Source organism: Plectropomus leopardus, chromosome 1 (genome assembly GCF_026936395.1).
Source record: "Plectropomus leopardus strain MGB_pleo_1.0 chromosome 1, ASM2693639v1, whole genome shotgun sequence".
Lineage (NCBI taxonomy): Eukaryota > Metazoa > Chordata > Actinopteri > Perciformes > Serranidae > Plectropomus > Plectropomus leopardus.
In genome coordinates this window covers 5,171,340-5,191,071 of record NC_142176.1, presented here as the reverse complement: position 1 = coordinate 5,191,071, position 19,732 = coordinate 5,171,340, and the positions used below count along the sequence as shown (strand labels likewise).

General features: G+C 38.5%; 1 protein-coding gene and 1 long non-coding RNA gene across 3 annotated transcripts in view; one reads left to right on the top strand and one right to left on the bottom strand.

Moving 5' to 3' along the window:
* tspan4a (tetraspanin 4a) overlaps positions 1–19,732 on the bottom strand; it is a 203,068-nt gene that overhangs the window by 11,427 nt on the left and 171,909 nt on the right. For both annotated transcript variants that reach the window (XM_042490493.2, XM_042490485.2), the window contains 2 exons: positions 9,342–9,443; positions 5,100–5,231 (listed from right to left, as the gene is read on the bottom strand). In XM_042490493.2, coding sequence (XP_042346427.1) covers positions 5,100–5,231; positions 9,342–9,443 — 234 coding nt within the window. The remainder of the gene's footprint in view (positions 1–5,099; positions 5,232–9,341; positions 9,444–19,732) is intronic.
* The window catches only part of LOC148190344 (uncharacterized), a 78,813-nt gene continuing 75,365 nt past the window's right edge, over positions 16,285–19,732 (top strand). The window contains exon 1 of the long non-coding RNA XR_015778709.1: positions 16,285–16,647. This is a non-coding gene — a long non-coding RNA (uncharacterized LOC148190344). The remainder of the gene's footprint in view (positions 16,648–19,732) is intronic.

The following is a 19,732-nucleotide window of genomic DNA, read 5'->3' as shown; positions in this document are numbered from 1 at the left end:
GCCAGTGAGCAACTTAACAGCACATGGCCCCAAAAGCAATAAATTAATGAAAAAAAAAATCATTAAAAAGATAAAATAAAATACCTGAAAATTAGCAGAAAATAACAAGAAAATGATGCCAAAAAGTGCAGAAAATTATAAATGTTTTTTTCCCTGTAACATAATTTTAAATGTATAATTAGAATTATAAATATACTTTTCTTGTCATTATTTTCTGAGCTTTTAATCATTTTCCATAAATCCTCCCTCCTTTTTGTATAACTCATTTTCAACTCATTTTCTGTGTCACCTTAAACTAATCTCTTACAAATTATGGGACTTTTCTTGCCAAGTTGGTCATTGCTCTTTTCCCCATGTTTTTCACACAATTTTGCTGAGATTTCAAAAGGTTAAATAGCTTGTGAGAGGCGTCTGAACAAAACATGAGAAAACTAATGTTGAACCAGGTTTTAGTTGATCAACGCTAGCATATTAAATTTGCCATGTTTTCATATTACTTTAAGCCATGGACATCTCAAGGATAATGTATAAAAGAGCTCAGAAAAAAATGAAAATGTTCACATCTACATTTCAACTGGACACAAGAGATATGATTGAAAGTCGGGGAGTAAATTAAATGGACCTTGTGATGTAAACTCTGGACCTCAAACCTGAAGTGTGGCTGTAAACACATCCTTGTTGAAATCATCCAACAAGGTATAAAATTTTTAAAAGAGACTTGTGACACACTTAATGTGGTGCTTTACAAACCGTGACTGTTTCTACAGGCGACATCTGGCACACTCGATATGATTTCTGAAATGGGCCCATTTACCATTTTGTTGCATCAACTCAGTAACATCTGAAGCTTCACTGAAATTGTTGTCATTACTGTTCATCATATTCGCTCATTACGATGTGCACAGAGTGCTGCAGCTCTGCTGTATGACAGAAGCAGACTACTACGTATGTTAAGTGGCATCAGTGTGTTAATGATGACAATGTGTTGACTTCAAAACTTATTTTTGGCTTTAATTTTCCTGTCAACACGTCTTATTGTGACACTTTATTTTTCATCTCTCATGCTGAATAATAATAGCGCAATGATCAGCTTTTGCAGTTGGCAGTGCTGAACAGCAGCTGTTGTGTAGGTCTGCTGCTTTCGGGTTTTTTCATTTTTTATTTTCTTTTTTTGGTGAACTGAATTAGTCAGATGAAAATTTAAATGTTGTACCAGTAAAAATGGTGTTTCTTGCTGTAGCTACAAGATTTTTAAGATGACCTAGGGTAAAATTGTGTCAAATTTACTAGACAGGAGTGTTGATCGGCGATTAAGCTGATTTAAAATAAATTACATGTTATGTACGGATCTTAATTGCTTCACGATTAACACATTAATGCTGATAGCCCTATTTAGATTATTACCCAAGTGACTGTAACATATTATAGAACTAACTGAATACCCCAAATAAGATAAGCAACACTGAATTTGAATCCAGTATATGATGTTCTCAAGACATGTGGCCTAGTGGGAACATGAATAATGAAGATGACCTAAAATTGAACCCTGCGGGATCCCACAGGAAATGGTAGACCTTGAATTAGAATGAATTTCCAACACAGACTAAGAACACTTGGTTAAATCTTATGAAAATCAGTCAAAGGCTCAGTCAGAGACACCTTCCCCATGTTCCTGCATAAGGATAGTCTGTTCTACCGAGTCAAAGGATGATATAAAAGCAAGAGGAAGGTCACAATTTGATGCATCAGCTGCCAAGAGGAGATCATTAGTCAAGAGGCCTGATTCTGTCCGATAGAGCGAGGCCTCTGAAACCAGACTGGAATTTTCAAAGATAGTGTCCTGTAGCAGGAAAGACAGCAGTTCAGTGAAAGACTGACTTCTCTGGGACTTTGGGAAGAAAGGGAATTTTAAATATGAATGTGTGGTTGTTCAAGACAGCAATTTCTCTCTGTTGAACAGTTGTACTTGACATAAAAAGGCCAGTTGTCAGTTTTCTAGCTCTGGCGTCATTTAATGACTGAATGACTACTGGGACTAATTGTGTTAATGACACGTTTATAGGATGAGTGTCGAGAGAACAGGTGGTTGCTTTCATGTGAGACACGATTAGCTTCACTTCCAAAGTGAGACTGTAGTAAAAGATCTCAGCACAGCAGAGTTTGTCAGGGTGATGAATAGGTCACATGTAGGCGGAGTAATCTAAGTTCTGAATGAATTCACAATTATTACCAGCTGTCCCAACATATTATCTCAGCACACTCAATTACTCCTCCTGGAACTACCTGCAGTCTTGCTGAATCATGTTACATGTGCAGATTAATGCATTTGCATACTTTCCTACTGCAGCAACACCCCTACACGTGTTACATACTCATTAGGACGAACTTGCAGGAATGATGTAGCTTGTATTTCTCTCTTTTGACTGATGCAATGCTCTGCACATCCTGTTTTCAGCATTAATAGTCATGCTCACACTCAGACACATGCAAGCCCTCTTGGCAGATTTTCTACATGAAACTAATTAATTTCAACTCAAGTGCCAACAATTTTTTTTCATCTGGTTTGGAAGTAGCAGAGAAGCATCAATTATTGGTTTTAACCTGGTCAGGATTCAAAGTCCGCGTGGACTATCAATGGCCTAAGAGATGTGAAGAGACTTAAAGAAGTATTTCACAGCTGGAAACATGGACTTTTCATAATACAGTTTATGCAGCAGAAAGATGCCACATGACCAGAGAAAACTGAGGAAAAGAGCTGTGGCATTCACTTTTGCTCAAGAGGTAGAAAACCTTATAAGTAACAGAATGCACTGTGCTGCAATGAACCAATAGATGTTTTGGTTGGTGGGTGACATTGTGTGAGCTTGTCCATTTTCTATAGGAAATAATAGGCCAGCTGGCTGGTTACGGGCATCATGAATTACAGTTAAACAGTAGTCTAAAACATATTATTTGAGGTGAGAAATGAGCAATGCAGTAACAGAATCTTTGTTTGTATTTGATCAGTGCTGCCTAGTTTTACAATCTGATGAGAGCTTCGCCTGAGTTTGGGAGTATAGATGCGGATCAAGATAGAGAGAGATGCCTCCCTCCCTCTTGATCCACTTCAACACACTTTGGCCCAGCCCTATGTAATATATTTACCCCTACAGCTTGTTTTCTACTGGCACCTTGCCCTATGAAACAGTTTCACAAGGTGCAGTGGTTGAAAAAGTCCCCTGTAAAACGGAACAACCCTTCAAGACCCTGACACCTCATCAGTATGCTGGTATTTACATAAACAGATGCAACCTGTGTTGCCCAACATTGTGTGCCATCTTCTGCTATGGTGATTTCTCTAGCCTGGCCTCAGGCAACCTTTTGTGGTTGTCAGGACTCTGCGCTTTGTTCACAACTTAAGTTACACGCAATCAACTGAGTGAACAAATTAGCAAATAAAAAAGTTTCATTAACAGGCCACTAGTGTTTCTCCGTAGGCTAACGTGAGCAACCCGTACTTCTACCCTGCACTGATACTAGAGGAGCAGCAACAACCAGTAATTTCCGTGCTGGATTTTAGTTAAATGTCAATTGTCAGATGCCATTAAAGGAAATGAAGCATGTAAATATGCAAAAACGCAGCACTGTCATGCACAAATCAGCAATAATGTAGTATTAGCTAGTTAGTTCTCTTCCAAGTTATTGGTACACTATCAGCTTTTTTTTATGCTTGTAATTAAAAAAAAGACCATAATACGTTGAAATTACATTAAACTAAGACATTTTTTAAAAGTATTTATTAAAAAGAAAATGCATTTGTAGGTTTCGTTTGGTGCTTGTGCAGCCAATTTGGTGATCATTTCTTATATTTAGGCTTTGTCCTGCCCTTCTATCCCGATAAGAATTAGGACACCCTACCTGAAACTTTAACATTAAAACAGATGGGATAAGGACAAATTGTTAGGGACAAGGGGTGTATTGTGATTGGGCCTTTGTGTCTTTGATGGCAGGCATTCAAAAAATGAGGAGGTACAATCTGTAGTTCCAGCAGTTGTCAGCAAAAATCTGCCAGATGTCACAAAACATTTGGTAGATTTTATCTGAGAGAGGAGCAGGGAGATCTCAGCACAAGATCGAGGGAAGTTTATACATACTACCCATTATGTTATCATACTGGAGTATCCCTTTAAAAAAAGGTGCACCACAGGTGTAAGACCTCAGTTTTGTAGGTTTTTTGTAGCTCTAAACTAATTAATGATATAGAGCTTGTCTGTCAATTTGTTGTACGGCTGTTTGTTTAAACTTATATCACTACCTGAAAGTAAAACAAGTCTCTGCACAGTACAGCTGCAAAACATTAAAACACTGATTATACATCAGATGAACATTAGTGGCACCAGCAGTCAAGTCCTTCTGGAGTGAGGTGATTAATTCAATATCTGTAATGATGAATATAAACCTCTCACTGTGTCCTGCTGTTTCTGTGTTGGAGTCCTGCATAGCTAAAGTAAAAAAAAAAGAAAAGAAAAATAGCATGCCTTTTTCTTGTCTTTGCTGACTTGGATGACTTTTGAGCTGTTGTTTTTCTAATAGGTAACTGGTTACTTCCATTTTTAAATCTTCTCAGTACGGGAAGAAAAGCAGACATGCTAAGTCATATTAATTATGGTCCTGGACTGATTTGGGATTAAATGAGGAATTACCTTTCGACATTACAAATTTGCATTTAAATGAAATGTGACCGAAACTGTGACAACCTCACTTCAGATGTATTGTCTTTGTTTTTCTCTTTGTTTTTCTCTCTTTTTTAAGCTGAGATGAAATTGGTGCTTGGTTTTCCTGTACAGGTCAGGTAGACCCTCACCTCAACAGATAATCTACTCTACATTATATTAAGTTGATTATCAAACTCTCTAAACACCAGTTTCTCTCTTACGGCCCCGTGCACAGCACTTTACAGGCCTGCTGCGCCTTGTTACGGTTGCTGAGGTAAGACTCTACAATCCCTGGGAAAGGGGTTTAGCAAACAGTGAGTTTATAATCCTGCATAAATACAAAGCTGTAAAAGATTAGAGTTATAATAAGCACCTTTTGGAGGTAGTTTTCATGGTAGAACTTACCGCTGTCCACCATGTTCCCGGGTTGTCCAGGCCACAGTTGTCACTGTACTCCAAGCAGCACGAGTCCGGCACACGGGTGGCATTGTAAACTTCGAACCAGTCTGTGTGGTTGGTTACTCCACAGCAGCGAAACTGCATGAGAGAAAGACAAAGAGTCACGAGAGTCTGATATTTTTATTATCATGACACTGAAATCCTAAGGGCCCTGGCCATGAACTGTGGTGTATCCGACACTGTTGGCCCTCATTGGCCCTAGTTGGCTTTTTGTTAGCCGACTCAGCCTGTTGAATGCTGGAAAGGCGAGAGCCAGTCAATGAATGAAATGACTCTGATTGACAGTTAAGTTCAGCAGACAAAAAGAGTACCAGAAGTGATGAAAGTTAAAAAAAGGGCTAAAGTTCAGAGTGAGATCAAAGCAATCCAGGATGCTATCATAAACTGTTCACTATATGTTTTTTCCTGTGGAAAGTAAAGGACTCAGATTCGTACATATCCCACATTATCATAAGCCAGTAATTTGTGCACAACCTGTGTATTTTGGGAGGCTTGTTATATAACTCATACATTTACATTTTATTAAAGCCCAAAGTTATGCATGTCTAAGGGCATGACTGATTGACAGGCTGTCTGCGCAGTGTCCGTACCAGTCACTGCAGCCAAACTCGAAGCTTCATGGAAATCCACAAACTAATGGTTGATCCTAAGTTCATTATTTATACAGTATATGTTATGGATGACCACCATGTATTGATATGGAGCTACTTTTTCTAATGCAGGTGCAGACCGTACGTGCTGGTTGGCCGTCAGTTGAACTCTTTGCAGTGTATTTATGTGCATGTTTTTGGCTGAGACATGGATGACTTGAGGTACAACAGTTGCCTTTTGTCACCGTTAGCTGTCGTTGTTGGTTTGTTGTGTCTGGGCCTTAATGCATCAAATAAACAACTTCCACTGATGGAAAGTAAAATTATTTACCTGCCAAGAATAAGATTTACTGGGCAAAATAATTCATATGTCCTGTGTGTATAGAAAACCCTTAATCTTTCTGATACTGAGCTTCAGACGATTTTGTACAATCCACATCTCATTTGTCTCAAAGCCCTAAAAATCATTTTCTAACTCGTCTGCTTCTTTTTATCTACATCTTCCCCCCTCTGTGATTGGTATGGATTTTTGATAAGGGATCATGGTTTCCACCACCATCCAATTCATCAGTGTACTTCACGGAAAGATAAAGTGCCCCTGATGTTTTGTTCACTCGGTGGACTTTATTTCCACACGGGAATAATGCCGCCCGAGCCGCTCCCTGCGCCGCTCCGTGCACAGAATCAGTGATTGTGTGTTAATTTAAAACTCGCTCGTCCGCTTAAACAATGGATCAAGTTTGCAATTTATCATGAGGTAAAGCTGAATTCAAATTACCAGAAAGCATCTGAAGCAGCTCGAGAACAAATCAAACGGCACAGAGTCGGAATATTCAAATGTTTTCACCTTGAAAAGTTTACAACCAGCGCCGAGTGTGACCCTTTCTGATTTATTGTGCCCACATTTGGCGCCTTTGTGGATGCTTTTACTACTTCTTCTCTTGTATGTAGATTCTCTTCTTATTCTATAGGCGGCCTTTAATAATATTCAGGGTGAACTTTGCTCCAGGGACATCTGCTGTATTATCTATTCAGTGACTCAGCATGTATGAAGGAGGCTCGGGAGGGAGAACAGTGACAGAATGAGAGCTGCCTTTTAATGGACTTCATCTCAGCCAGACTTTATGGAGCCCCATACACACAGCTGCTCTGACTTGACAAGGGAAATGCGCACATTCCCGCTTGCAAACATGCATTTTCAACCAGTGGTTCATTCATGTAGACTCCTCTTATGCTGTCTACCTGTCGCAGAAAAAAATGCATATTAACACCCACACATACAGACACACATTTGCATATATTATTTGCATAGCAATACTGTCATCATTTGTGCCTTTGCAGCCTCCACACACACGTAGACAAAATGCCTTGCAGACACTCAACACCCATGCTCACACACTAGAGCCAAGCATTCAGCATTTACCGCACATTTGCTAATGGAACAAAACTACAAGCCATAACACTGGATCTGTGATGTGAAAAAAGGTCCAGAGAGCCCCGGAGTCTCCGATCTATCACTTGATGTCTCCCAAAGGCTTTCACCACCAGCAGCACCATCCATCCTCTGCAGTTCCAAATCTTAGCTTCTCACATTGTGTTTTCTTTGCAGTGGAATTTTAGAAAATATAAATAAATAATACAAAGCAGGGGAAAAAAAGGCACATCAAAGTGAGAGCTGGAAACAAAGATTACCTCAGAGAGTCTACGATGTTTGCATTAATCTCTCTGACAGCGTTTTACCACAGCATTTAAACTAGCAAAGCTCCGAGTATTTGTTACTGTCGGTCGAGATATTTCACACATTTTTACTGATTCCGTTTTTATATTTTAGATTGCCAGTATTTTTTTTACCATCCTGCTTGTAAATGTCTGGATCCTATTAACCACAGGATGGATTGCACTGTTTTATTCAAATTTTACACAAAATGGAGAAATGTAAAATCGAAGGGCCTTTCAATGTTTCACTACTCCCTTTTCATCTAATGTGATCACAGTGATTGGTGAAACCTTGCCAATAGCAAAAGTAAGCACTGCCACAATGACTAATGCACTCAAAGCATCATGTATCTCACCTTGTCACAGGGTATTTTTCATGACTTGACTTGCTAAATGGCACTGAAGTTAAATTTGGATGGGTTGCAATCTTCACAACAGAATGTTTTTTAAAGCATCATTACCTCAGCAAACTGTGACTGAGAGGAAGAAAAATGTCTTAAACAGGAACTATTATGCTCATTTATAGGTTCATACTTGTATTTAAGGGTTTTACAAGAATATGTTTACATGTTTTATTGGTCAAAAACCATTACCATTACGTAAAAGAGTCCGTTCTCATTCAGAAGTCGTCAAATACCATGGCTTGGTCAGTGACTTTAGCATCAGATACAGACACCAAAAGTCATCTTTTGCTGCAGTATGGTACACCTGCGGAAAGCATCAGTTTATGACGTGGCTGGACGGCACCTTCTGTGGCAGTATGATACACTGCTGGTAAGCCAGAAGGCACCTGTAGTGGTGGTATGATATGCTGGTGGGTGGCGTCAGTTTATAATATGACGAGAATGAACCTGTGTGGCAGTGTGATTCACCACTGAATGGCATCAGTTTGAAATGCTGCCAGTAACGACATAATATAAGGGGCTGGAAAGTCCCTATAGGGTGGGTCGAAGGGACAATGGATGGGTCCAATACACCATGGACTTTCACCTGGGAGCTTGCTGTTTGCTTTGTGTATGAATTTATTCGTTGTCATCTCTCACCCAAACTGAGTGCTTTTGGTGTAAGTGCACAACGCCAAAAGACACCTTTTGTATGCACATGAAATGCTGCTGGACAGTGTCAGGTGAGAACGGCAGAATCAGGTGCGTTGTTAGTATACGCTGCTGACAGTTGGATGGCACTTGCTGTGTTCACATGATGATGAAAAGTGGGACAGTGGCGGCAGGTTGTTATGCCAATAACATCGTAATCTAAGGACTGCAGGGAGCCTATTGGGTGGGTGGGAGTGGAGGTGGATGGATCCCACAAACAATGGACTTTGAGTCCAGTGTTTGCTTCTGTCTGAATATGATGTTTTTTTCCAAACCTTACCGTATGCCCCCTTTCCCTAAACTTAACATCCATGTCCTTGTTGCCTAAATCTAAACATTCATGCCAGCATGTGTGTTTGTTGATAGTCTGGCGTTGGTTGCCATGTGCTCCTGTTATCTAAACAGAAACATGTGTTGCATCAATGCACCATGTGCTTGTGTTGACATCACGGTAGTGGCATCCTGAGACGTAAACAGCAGAATCAGAAGGATATCTAGAGTGTAATATGCAGACACAGATGTTCGCTGCTGACAAGCACACAGTGCTAACTGTGTGCTTTTGTTACAAAAGGAAATAAATATAAATACAAGGTATTTTAAAGACTTTGAAACTTTGTCCATGTTTAATATGAACGCCCTTCATTGTAAAACTACATACATATAAGACACAAAATACAGAAAAGCATTAATGTTCCTTTAAAACTTCTCTGTACTTTCTGTCTTGAAAATCTTCCAACTTGTGTCTCAGATCAGCACCACCCGCCCCCTGCAGAGATCAGACAACTTACATCAGTTTGTACTATCATCCAGGCGTTGGTCAGACCCACATTGCCCTCTGTGCCGAAGAGCTGAAGGCCCTTCTTCAGATCCCTCTGGGCATAGTGATCAATCTGAGAAGACAAGGAAAATGGTTGCGTCAGGAAAAAAAATAATTTAAAAAAGTATTTTACTGCTGGAAAAAATTGGCTTTTCATAAAACAGGGTTTACTATAGAGTAAAAGATAAAAATACTTATGAAACTGGTGCAACATGACCAGAGAAAACAGATAAAAAGGACTGTGGCATTTCTTTTGCTCAAAAGGTATAAAAGCTACAACTACCAGAATGCACTGCTTTACACTGGACCAATAAACACTCCTGCTGGCGGATGATGAAACCAGAGTTTCCATTTTGACACAGGAAACAATATGGCAACTGACGAATTACAATCTAAACAGTACACTAAAACATGTTTCTGCAACATCTGAGGTGAGAAATATGCAATGCATTGACAGAATCTTGGTTAATATTTGATCAGCACTGCTTAGTTTTATAGTTTGATCTCAGTATTTTCAACCTCTGTTTTACAGTACAGAAAATAGTTTGGCAGCTACTTTCTATTTACAAACACTCATATTACAAACAAATGGTGCACTAAAATATGTTTCTGAAAACAATTCAGGCAAGAAATAGTCAGTGCAGTAACAGAGTGTTTGTTTATATTTTATCAAAACTGCACTGTTTAACAGTTTGATCGGAGTTTGTTTTGAGGTTCAGAGAGAGAGAAGGGGGGCCCTCGCTCTCTTGGTCCACTTTTATCTGTAGTTTGAGCAACAACAAGCAACAAGTAACAAGAAGAGAAGTTCAACACAGTTCATTTACGCATAATACCCACATTGTTATAATATAAATCTGGTGAAAATTTGGCAAAGTATCCCTTCAATAGTTTTAATATCTAACTGAGTTTGTGTGAGTTGCAGGCTTCAAAGCATCAAATGTTTGGAGCTGCTAATTTACATTTTCATCAAAAGAAAACAGATGTTATTTGAGCTCCTCTAAGAAACCTGCAGTGCAATCTGTTAGAAGTGAACCAGCTACTAATAATATTGATCTCAGGTTTTTTAACATTCCTTTTATGCCATTTTTACCTTCATGTGACAGCAGACAGAAAGAATAGAAAAGCAGGAATCATTACATTTATATTGTAGATCACTGGGTCACATAAACATGCTTAGACTCGAATAAAAATAAATAAAATTGATTTTTGTTTCCCATCTCCCGTTTGTCTTTGTCTCATGAATAATGATAATAAGTAGAAAGAACAAACATAACTTAATAAAAACACACATTACAAATATAGTACAGCAGTATCTGTGCAAAGGTCAATATGGCTTATTGAAATCTTTCGGCATCAAAATATCACACGTATCTTTTTGTGTACCGACAGTGTTGCAACGTTCAGAGGGAATTATATCAAATTCATACTGGAGGGGATGTTCAGTATCATTAAGAACAGATACATTTTCCTGTATTGCCTACAGCAAAAAATATACAGAACATCTAATGATATATTGTGGATGTCTGTGGTTACATTTATGAACTCCTGGTCTCAAGTTAGACAATTAGTTTACATTGTGAACCTTTTGATTTTCAAGGTCACATTGTAGAATATTTGAGCACCTATATGCCATAAACACAAGGTTTTAAATAAAGAACAAAGTGGATGTTGATATCTGACTGCCTACAGTTTCTCCTGCAAAGCGCTTGTGGTGGAATATTTAAATATATATTATGCAGGACTTTCCTTAAAAAACAAATGTATAGACCCATACAGCAGTAATCCCTCTCGGTCATCGCTTATGACCCTCCAGAAGTGTATGGCGGTGTATTTTTCTGCAGGGACTCTGCTCTCTCGCTGGATTTTCTTCTTGAATTCTTTTCAGTGTTTAGGATGTGTATGGTGAGGTTGTGGCTTTATAAAGGTAGCGACCATGTGCCTGACTGTAAGCAGCATGCACCTAGGAGACACAACGCTAAAAAAAACCACAAATATAGCAAGGCGAAAGGCCAAATGAGAATCTGGGGTTGCTTTTACTTTCACATTCGCTGGCAAGTGTCTTTACAAACAGTAATCCTGCAGAGAATACCTTTAAATATTCCAATGAAAATATACTAAAAGTACAAAAAGTCAAAGTACTCACTATGCAGAATGGTCTATTTCAGAATGATATATTTTATCAGATTATACTGATGTGTGATGCATTAAGTATGCTGTGTTCACACTACAAGCAGCAAAGCAACAGCACAGCAAGCTACATCATTGCCAAGTTGTTGAAGTAGTTTTGTTGCCCTGTGCCTCTGTGTGCGTCTGCTTTTTGCAACAAAACATCTCAACACAACATCATCTGAAGTTTGTATTTAGTTAGAACATTTCAACACCTCACTGTTTTCCCCTTAAAACACATAAAACTTGCATAGCATCAGCTAACTTTCCTAAATAACACAGCACCAAGGCAAGACACAAAAACATATTTTTGTTTGATCCCTCACTGCAACATAAGAGCGCTGAAAAAGTTCACCAGCTCAACTTTGATTTGTAGTGTCTCACAACCATCCATAGCGACAAGTTTTGGGCATCACTTTTTTTAGCTTCATGTCATTGGCTTCCGTTGAAAATGACTTGTAGCCTGCTGCTGTGTCTCTTGAAGTGTGAACACTTTAATGCAGGTATACTCATCTTGCTTTGCCCAGGGGCCACTTTTGAGTTCACATTGTAATAAACTTAATAAATAAACATTAAAATAACCTCTAAATAATTAGCCAGGACCTTCGATGAGGTGTACAGGGGATCCTCTCCTTGCACTTTTTATAAACTAGCTTTAGTATGCATGCACTCTGAAATTTATTTACATTTAGTACAAAAAAATCATAGTATGAATCCATTAATTTTCATTGTAAATTAGAAAATTGTTGGCAGGACCCAATTTCGCCCACGGGCCTCAAGTTGAGGATCACTGTTTTAAGGTGTGCGTTAATTTAATGTTGCAGCTGGTAAAGGAGGAGCTCATTATTAACTGCTGGGTGGCTTAATCCATGATGATGCATCATAATTTATAAGTTGATTATTTTTTCTTTTTGTTTAAATGTTGTGTTTGATGGCAGCCAGAAGATTTACAGAAAAGTTGCAAAAACTTTACTTCACGCCTGTTTTGGTGATAATAAATCCCAACAAAATCAAGCCTTTAAAGGTAATTAATTAAAGTACAAACCAAAAGACAAGTTAGCAGGTAAAAAAGCAAAAGCACACAAGGACAGATGCATTTTAAAAAGAGTATTAATAAAATAAACAAAATAATAAATAAATAATAATAATAGTTGATTATATTTCTATTAATTACGAATCTGCAAAGAAACCATTTATTAAAGTTATCAAATTAATTTAGATACTCAGTGAGGCAGAACTATTAAGTTAAGTACAAGTACCTCAAAATCTTACTTAAGTATAGTATTTCAGTAAATGTATTGAGTTACATTTCAGTACTGCAGAGCAGAACTAAATGGACTGAGAGAGCTGAGTCTCATACTCAGCTGATATTTCTTGAAATGCTCTAAAACAGGATTAATAAACTGTGGTCTCCAGTAGAAACCAGTCCACTCAGTTGAACCTAAAGGGACTGATTCAGGCTCGCTGTGACTGAACCAACGCACCGCAGGACGTCAGGTGACTGTACCGCCGTTCAGTAAACAAACAACATGCAGCTCTATGTGGGTTTAATTTAGTAGCTTCAGTTCAGCCGTGTGAACCTAAACAAACAAGATAAAAAACATTTAACAAAATCAGCTTTTCCACTAAGCTTTGAATCACGGAAAACAAACTGTAGGCGTGAGCGCAGTCACAGAGACAAACATGCTTAAACACACCGAAACTGCGCTGTTTCCAAATCTAAAATACATACATTAATTTAGAATACACAATACAATCAGAGAGTGTGGGCGCTATATACAGACAGCAAACACACACACACACAGAAGCTGCTCTGCCTTGTTTACACTTTCAGATGGTCAATCCCATCAGACATCAATCGCATTGATCTCCGCTGACCTTGCTCTCTCCGACACTGCAGCCTTTCGCCCTGCGAGGTGCTGCAGACACTAAACACCTTGTTAAATCTGTTGTCTTCAAACACTCAAACATTGAGTACGGCCTTCAGTTTGACAAACAGCTTATAAATATTGAATGTGGGTTGCTGCATACATTTAATGGTGATCATTGACAGCATTATAAATATGTTAAAGAGATGAACAGGCTGAGTTGTTTCGTGCAAAGCCTTCCTACAAATATTGCTTTCTGTACTCTCACATCTCCATAAGTGGAAAGTTATTTTAGGTAGGCGCTACAGTGATGAATGATTAATCAGTTCTCTAATTCGCTCATATGTTAACACACATCCTTCCTACACAATTTAATTAAGACACCTCATGATGGGCTGTTCTTACTGGAAACATAAGATCTTTGCAGAATCCTCCTTAAAGGTACCCTCTGGGGATGTTGGCCACTAATAGCTAGTGGCCAAAACCACTAATACTAGTTTGAAAATTGCTTCTAGTATCAACATTATGCATTAGCACAAGAACTTTGTGATGTATGCATATTTCTGCCAAAGATTTCATGGCGTACCACCGCACAGCTGGTAGAGGTGACGTGCCAAGACAAATAATGCAGCAATGTGCCAGCAAAGGTAAGAAAGAAGAAGACTGAGGAGAGCTGCAAGATGGCAAGCTTGTATGCAAACTTTAATAGAAAAATGTATGGTAGGTGCATTGTCGTGGTTTGGTGTTTTAAGAGTCCTTCACAGACAGCATGCTTTATATGAAGAGGCTCTGGGAGTCTGTTAAGATTAGATGAGGACCTTGATGATTTCGATGTTCCCTACTTGAGTGGAAAACAGTGTAAATCAAGGGGTTACATGACATTGTTTTGCCTCCTCTGCGATTGTGTCTGTCTGTGTGACTTGGAACATGAGCCGAGCAAATGTAATGTTATTTTAAGATTTGGCATATCTGTCAATGTATGTTTGCTTACCAAGATTATCTCTGTGTGTGACACCGGCAGGCATGATCCTGTCCAAAGCATATATGCATTTAAAAAAACAAACATTTTTTGTACAATTGGCAGCTCTGGATTAGGGGAGTCTATAATTTTCACATTACATGCATGGTCAGTGTGCGATGAATGCAGTTTTTGTCTCCAACTTATAGGGGGACAAATACTGTGAGCATGTGTATACAGAACTGTGAGTAAATAAGCATTGTTGGGAAAGTTAGTTTTGAAATGTAAGAGGTGTAAGAGGTGTTTGAAATGTAATAAGTGATGTAGCTACTGTAATTACTTCATCAGAGTAACATGAGTTTTTATACTTTATTACTTTTCTAATAAATATTTAAGCTGGGTAATAAAGAACTAAAAGGCATTGAGAGACAGTCTTTATGCCTCTAAACTGTCTGCCTGAATGTCAGGGCTCTAAATCTGTTGAAACCTTCAAACAAGATTTTAAGACACATGGCTTCTCCTGAAATTAATTTTTAACTGATGGTTGTTTTATCTTGTCTTAGCCTGCAGTTGTAATTGTAATTTAATTCTAATAACGTTATTTTCATTATAGCTGAAAAATATTCACATTTTTTAATCAGTATCTGTTACTGATAACAATTACATTTATTTTGTAATTTGATTAGATGTAACTAGCTACTCCCAAACACTGTAGAGTGGCTTATATAGATACTGTAAAACTTCAAAAACCCTGGCCTTTTTTTGCTTAAATTACTAAACTCAACACACAGACATGGATCTGTATGGGATGGGTCTTTAATTCCTTTTGCACAAAACTCTTACTCAGCAAATATGGAAAATACTATCACATTCTTTATTATGAATATTACTTGTGGCCTATAAAAATTCAAGTAACATCAATTATGAATCAATGATTTAATCTTGCTCCTACAGACAGCCTACTAGAGAGAAAGAGGGAGTATGAGATATGTACACACAGTGGCCAATTTATTAAGTACACCTGTCCATTCTGATGCGATCAAATTCAACTGTCTTGCTATAAAGTCTACTTTTAGGATGAATATATTGTAGAATTTGTGCTGACACCGTCAAAAAGGTGTTAATCGAATTAAGGGCTGGGCGATAAAAAGATAATGATATCAATCGCCATATAACTTTTCCTCGATTGAAATATGAGATGTAGTCAATAGAATGTCCATAGAACGCATTCCAGCCATGTCCGCTACACTCTCTTATCCACCGGTGTCTCCACTGGTGTCTCCGCCAGTGTCTCCAAATTTCCACTCTGCTCTCATTCCCCGCCGGTGTCTCCGCCGATGTCCGCTCCGCCTGTGTCCGCTCTGCTCTCATTCTCAGCCGGTGTCTGCTCCACTCGCATTCTCCGCTAGTGTCTCCGCCAATGTCTCCGATGTTGTCTCTGAATGTCCGTTCCGCTTTTATTTTCCTCCAGTGTCTCCGAATGTCCGCTCCACCCTCATTTTTCTGCTGGTGTCTCCACCTCTGTCTCAGAATGTCCGCTCGCTCTCATTCTCTGCTGGTGTCTCCGCCTGTGTCTCTGCCAATGTCTTCGCTGGCATCTTGGAATGTTCGCTCTGCTCTCATTCTCCATCAGTGTCTCCGCTCCGCTCTCATTCTCTGCCGGTGTCTCAGCAGGTGTCTCCCAATGTCCAGAATTATGATTATGATTATTATGATTATTATGATTATGATTATTATTATGAATATGATTATGATTATTATGATTGTGATTATTATTATTATGAATATGATTATTATTATTATGAATATGATTATTATTATTATTATTATTATTATTATTGAATAAGGAGAGAGAGAGAGAGAGAGAGAGAGATTGAGATTTGACGACATTTTATGGCACCCCGGACTTCCGGCATCTCCTCCCACATAGTGGATCCATGCTGCCTCCCATTAGCAAAGTGCAACGAGCCTCCTTGCTTATTATGCACACTAAAAAAGAAAACCAGTGAGAACCAAAGAGACAGATGTGTGGACACTTTTATCTGGCAGCCAGCGAGGTAACAAAGACAAGAAGACGAACCTTTGTTTACAGTTTTGTCAGTTAAAGTTTGGCGTTAGCGGTTAGCGGTTAGCAGTTAGCAATGGACTTGACAACATTCAGGACTTGGATTAATGTTTTTGTGAAAACCTGCTTGGATTATGTTGATTGGAGGACCCTCGCGGACGGAATGAATATAAATAATTGAGGAATGGACACATGTTTGGACGTCCAGACCGCCTCAAAGGTAAGAAATCACTGCTTTTATTGTTTTTTGTTTAGGCTAACGGCTAACGGAGTTACCTGCCGGTGAAACTGAAAGAGCGAGCTAACGGTAAACTCTGGTGCTGCTGGTGTTCACTTAATGAACTGAACGGTTGCAGTGAAAAAAATAACAGAGCAAACGCTGTGTACCACGTCAATATGGACCAAAGTTTACATTTTATATTGAAATGTGAGATATAAGCATCCTAGAGGCGACAACCCGGATGTGCGCAGCGTCAGTGGCAAACAGAGTCGGAGTAATGGTCACCACAGATATGACAATTATTTTGACTATGTGTCAAAACGAGAATTTTGTGTAAAAATGTGTGTTTTTTTGGGGGCTGGCTGCATGTGCGGATTATGAGATAATGGGCCCCTGGGCAGGGTTTATGCAAAGGGCCCCACCACCTCTCCTACACAGGAGCAAGACGCTTGGTAGTTGTTTTATGTCTCTTTGAGATAATTTTTTGTCTCTTTTGGGTTACCTTGTGGGATTTTAAGGTAAAGTTATGACTCTGGGGTAATTTTGTATCTCTTTGAGGTCACTTTGTTGCTCTTTGAGGGCTTTGAATTTACTTTTTGAGTTCATTTTATATTGCTTTGAAATAATTTGTGTCTTTGTAGTTATATTGTCTGGGCTCAACTACTCGGTTTTGGTTGTTTTGTGTTTTCGTTTTTAGTCATTTTGTGCCTCTTTGAGGTAATTTTGTGTCTCCTAGAGGTAATTTTGTGTCTCTGAATAATACTTTGCCCCTCAAAAGGTGTGTTAGGCTGAGGTCATTTTGTGTATTTTGGAAACACTTTTGTGTCTCTTTAAGATAATTTTGTTTCTCTTTAAGGTAATTTGTGTCTCCCTGAGGTCATTTGGTGTCTCTTTGAGATCCTTTTAGTCTCTTTGAGATACGTTTGTGTCTCTTTAAAGGCATTTAATGTCTCTGGGGTAATTTTGTGTCTCTTTGAGGTCGCTTTGTGTCTCTTTGGGGTTATTTTACATCTCTTTGGTTGTTTCACATCGCTCTGTAGTCACTTTGTGACTTTTGGTGGTTTTGCACATTTTTGGAATTATTTTGTGTCTTTGCAGTTCTTTTGCAACTACTTAACAAGTACTTTTACTGTTTGTACTTTCATTGTATTTTTATCCTAAAACTTTTGTGCTTTCATTTTTAAGGTGTTGAATGCAATACCTTGCACTTTGTCATCACTGTGAGTCTCTTCCTGGTCACTATGTGTCAGTTTGAGTGACATTTTGTAGGTGAAGGCCATGGGCCCCCTGACACTTTTGGCCCTCTGGGCCCAGGTGCATGGTAGGCTTGTTCAGTAATCCTTCCATAGCTGGCTGTGTGTTGTGTATTTGTCCTACTGCATGACTTTTCTGCAAAAATGACTACTGTAGGAGAGCTACAATGATGATTGTGTATACCAGGCCTGTTGGCTGGTATTTGAAAAGCTGTATTTGCAAACAAGCGAGTGGTTCTTGTGTGTGCTATGAAATAGATTTGTGTGGTGATAAACTTATTCAAGTATGCAGGACAAGCTCCTTACTGAGGCTCATTGAGTTATTCTTTTATTTATCTAAGTGGAGACTGACCTGAAGTACAAGTTTTCCACAGGACAAACAATGCAGAATTTAAAAAAACATTTTAAAATTCACCTTTGCAAGTGTTTTATGAGTAATTAAATGCATTCAGCATTTTGTTGGGAGTCAAGGATAAGCACAACACTTATTTTATTTTTGTCTGTTTACATAAAAACTTCACGGGGTTCATAAAAATTAGTTATTTAACATTGACAAATAGTTGCTTTAATAAAGGTTGATGAGCACATTTTAAGGTGACTCACGCATAAAATGAACATTTTCTTGCATTTGTCATGATTTTTGAATAAATCTGACTTTACATGATGTAGTGTGTGTGTGGTTTTAGGTGAGTTGAGACATTTGTTTCAAAGCTGCAGATTTTAGAGGAGGTTTTTTTCTTCTAATCTATAATGAAGGGGATCACATGGAGAAAGCAGTATAGAAATATGATAATTTGCCACAACAGGGGATTTCTTCATGGTAAACTGTTGTGTTTACTTGCAGGTACATAGAAGTGTTCAAGGCGGCATTATTTATTAAAAGTCATTAACATCCCTGCAGGAGTAGTTGTGTAAAGCAGTTTTATTAAACCAGTAGCTGTGGGGTAAAATGTGCCATATACCCTGGAGAAAGATGAACCATATGTTCAGTTTAATTTCGATTCACTGTAATTACACCACACCAGACCGCTAAACGTAAAACCAATGGTGCTCAGTACATTAACTCAAGCACTGTACACAAGTACATTTTTAAGGAAAAGGCTCTTGACTGGAGTTTTTCTATGTCACTTGCTACTTTACTCCACTACACTTTGGCAGCCAAAATACCAGTCATACATTTTACTTCACTACATTTATTTGACAACATTGGTAAGTTATTTTGGAGAATAGGATTATTAACACAAAATCTAAATCATCTAAAATACATTCTGAAGCATAATTATGGATTAAATCTCCAGGCAGTATGTAAAGTAGTTGGAATTAGCCCCAGTTTTACCAGCTGCAACATTAGTGATGCATACACATTAATGCATCACTAATTATAATGCAGGCAGTTATATAATCAATATTATACTGAAATAGAACATTCTGCATAACAAGTACTTTTACTGTTTGTACTTTCATTGTATTTTTATCCTAAAACTTTTGTGCTTTCATTTTTAAGGTGTTGAATGCAATACCTTTTACTTGTTATCAGGGTTGGAAATTAACTTTTTTGTCCTCCTGCCATCGTAGCAGGTGGATTTCAAAATCTACCAGCCAGTCATTACACACTCGCATATTTTACCAGCATTTGGCTGGTGCTAATTTCAAACTGTGGTACTAGTAGACTTCCCCAGGGATGATGTTTTTCTCTAAGTCAATGCGGAAGGGCCTGTGTCCTCATATTGTTTTTCTTTAGCAGAAAAGTGGTGGCATGGTGCTAGGGAGAGTTTAATCCCACCGTTTTTTTTTTAAACGACACGCTGTGTGTGGGGTTTGTTTCTGTGAAG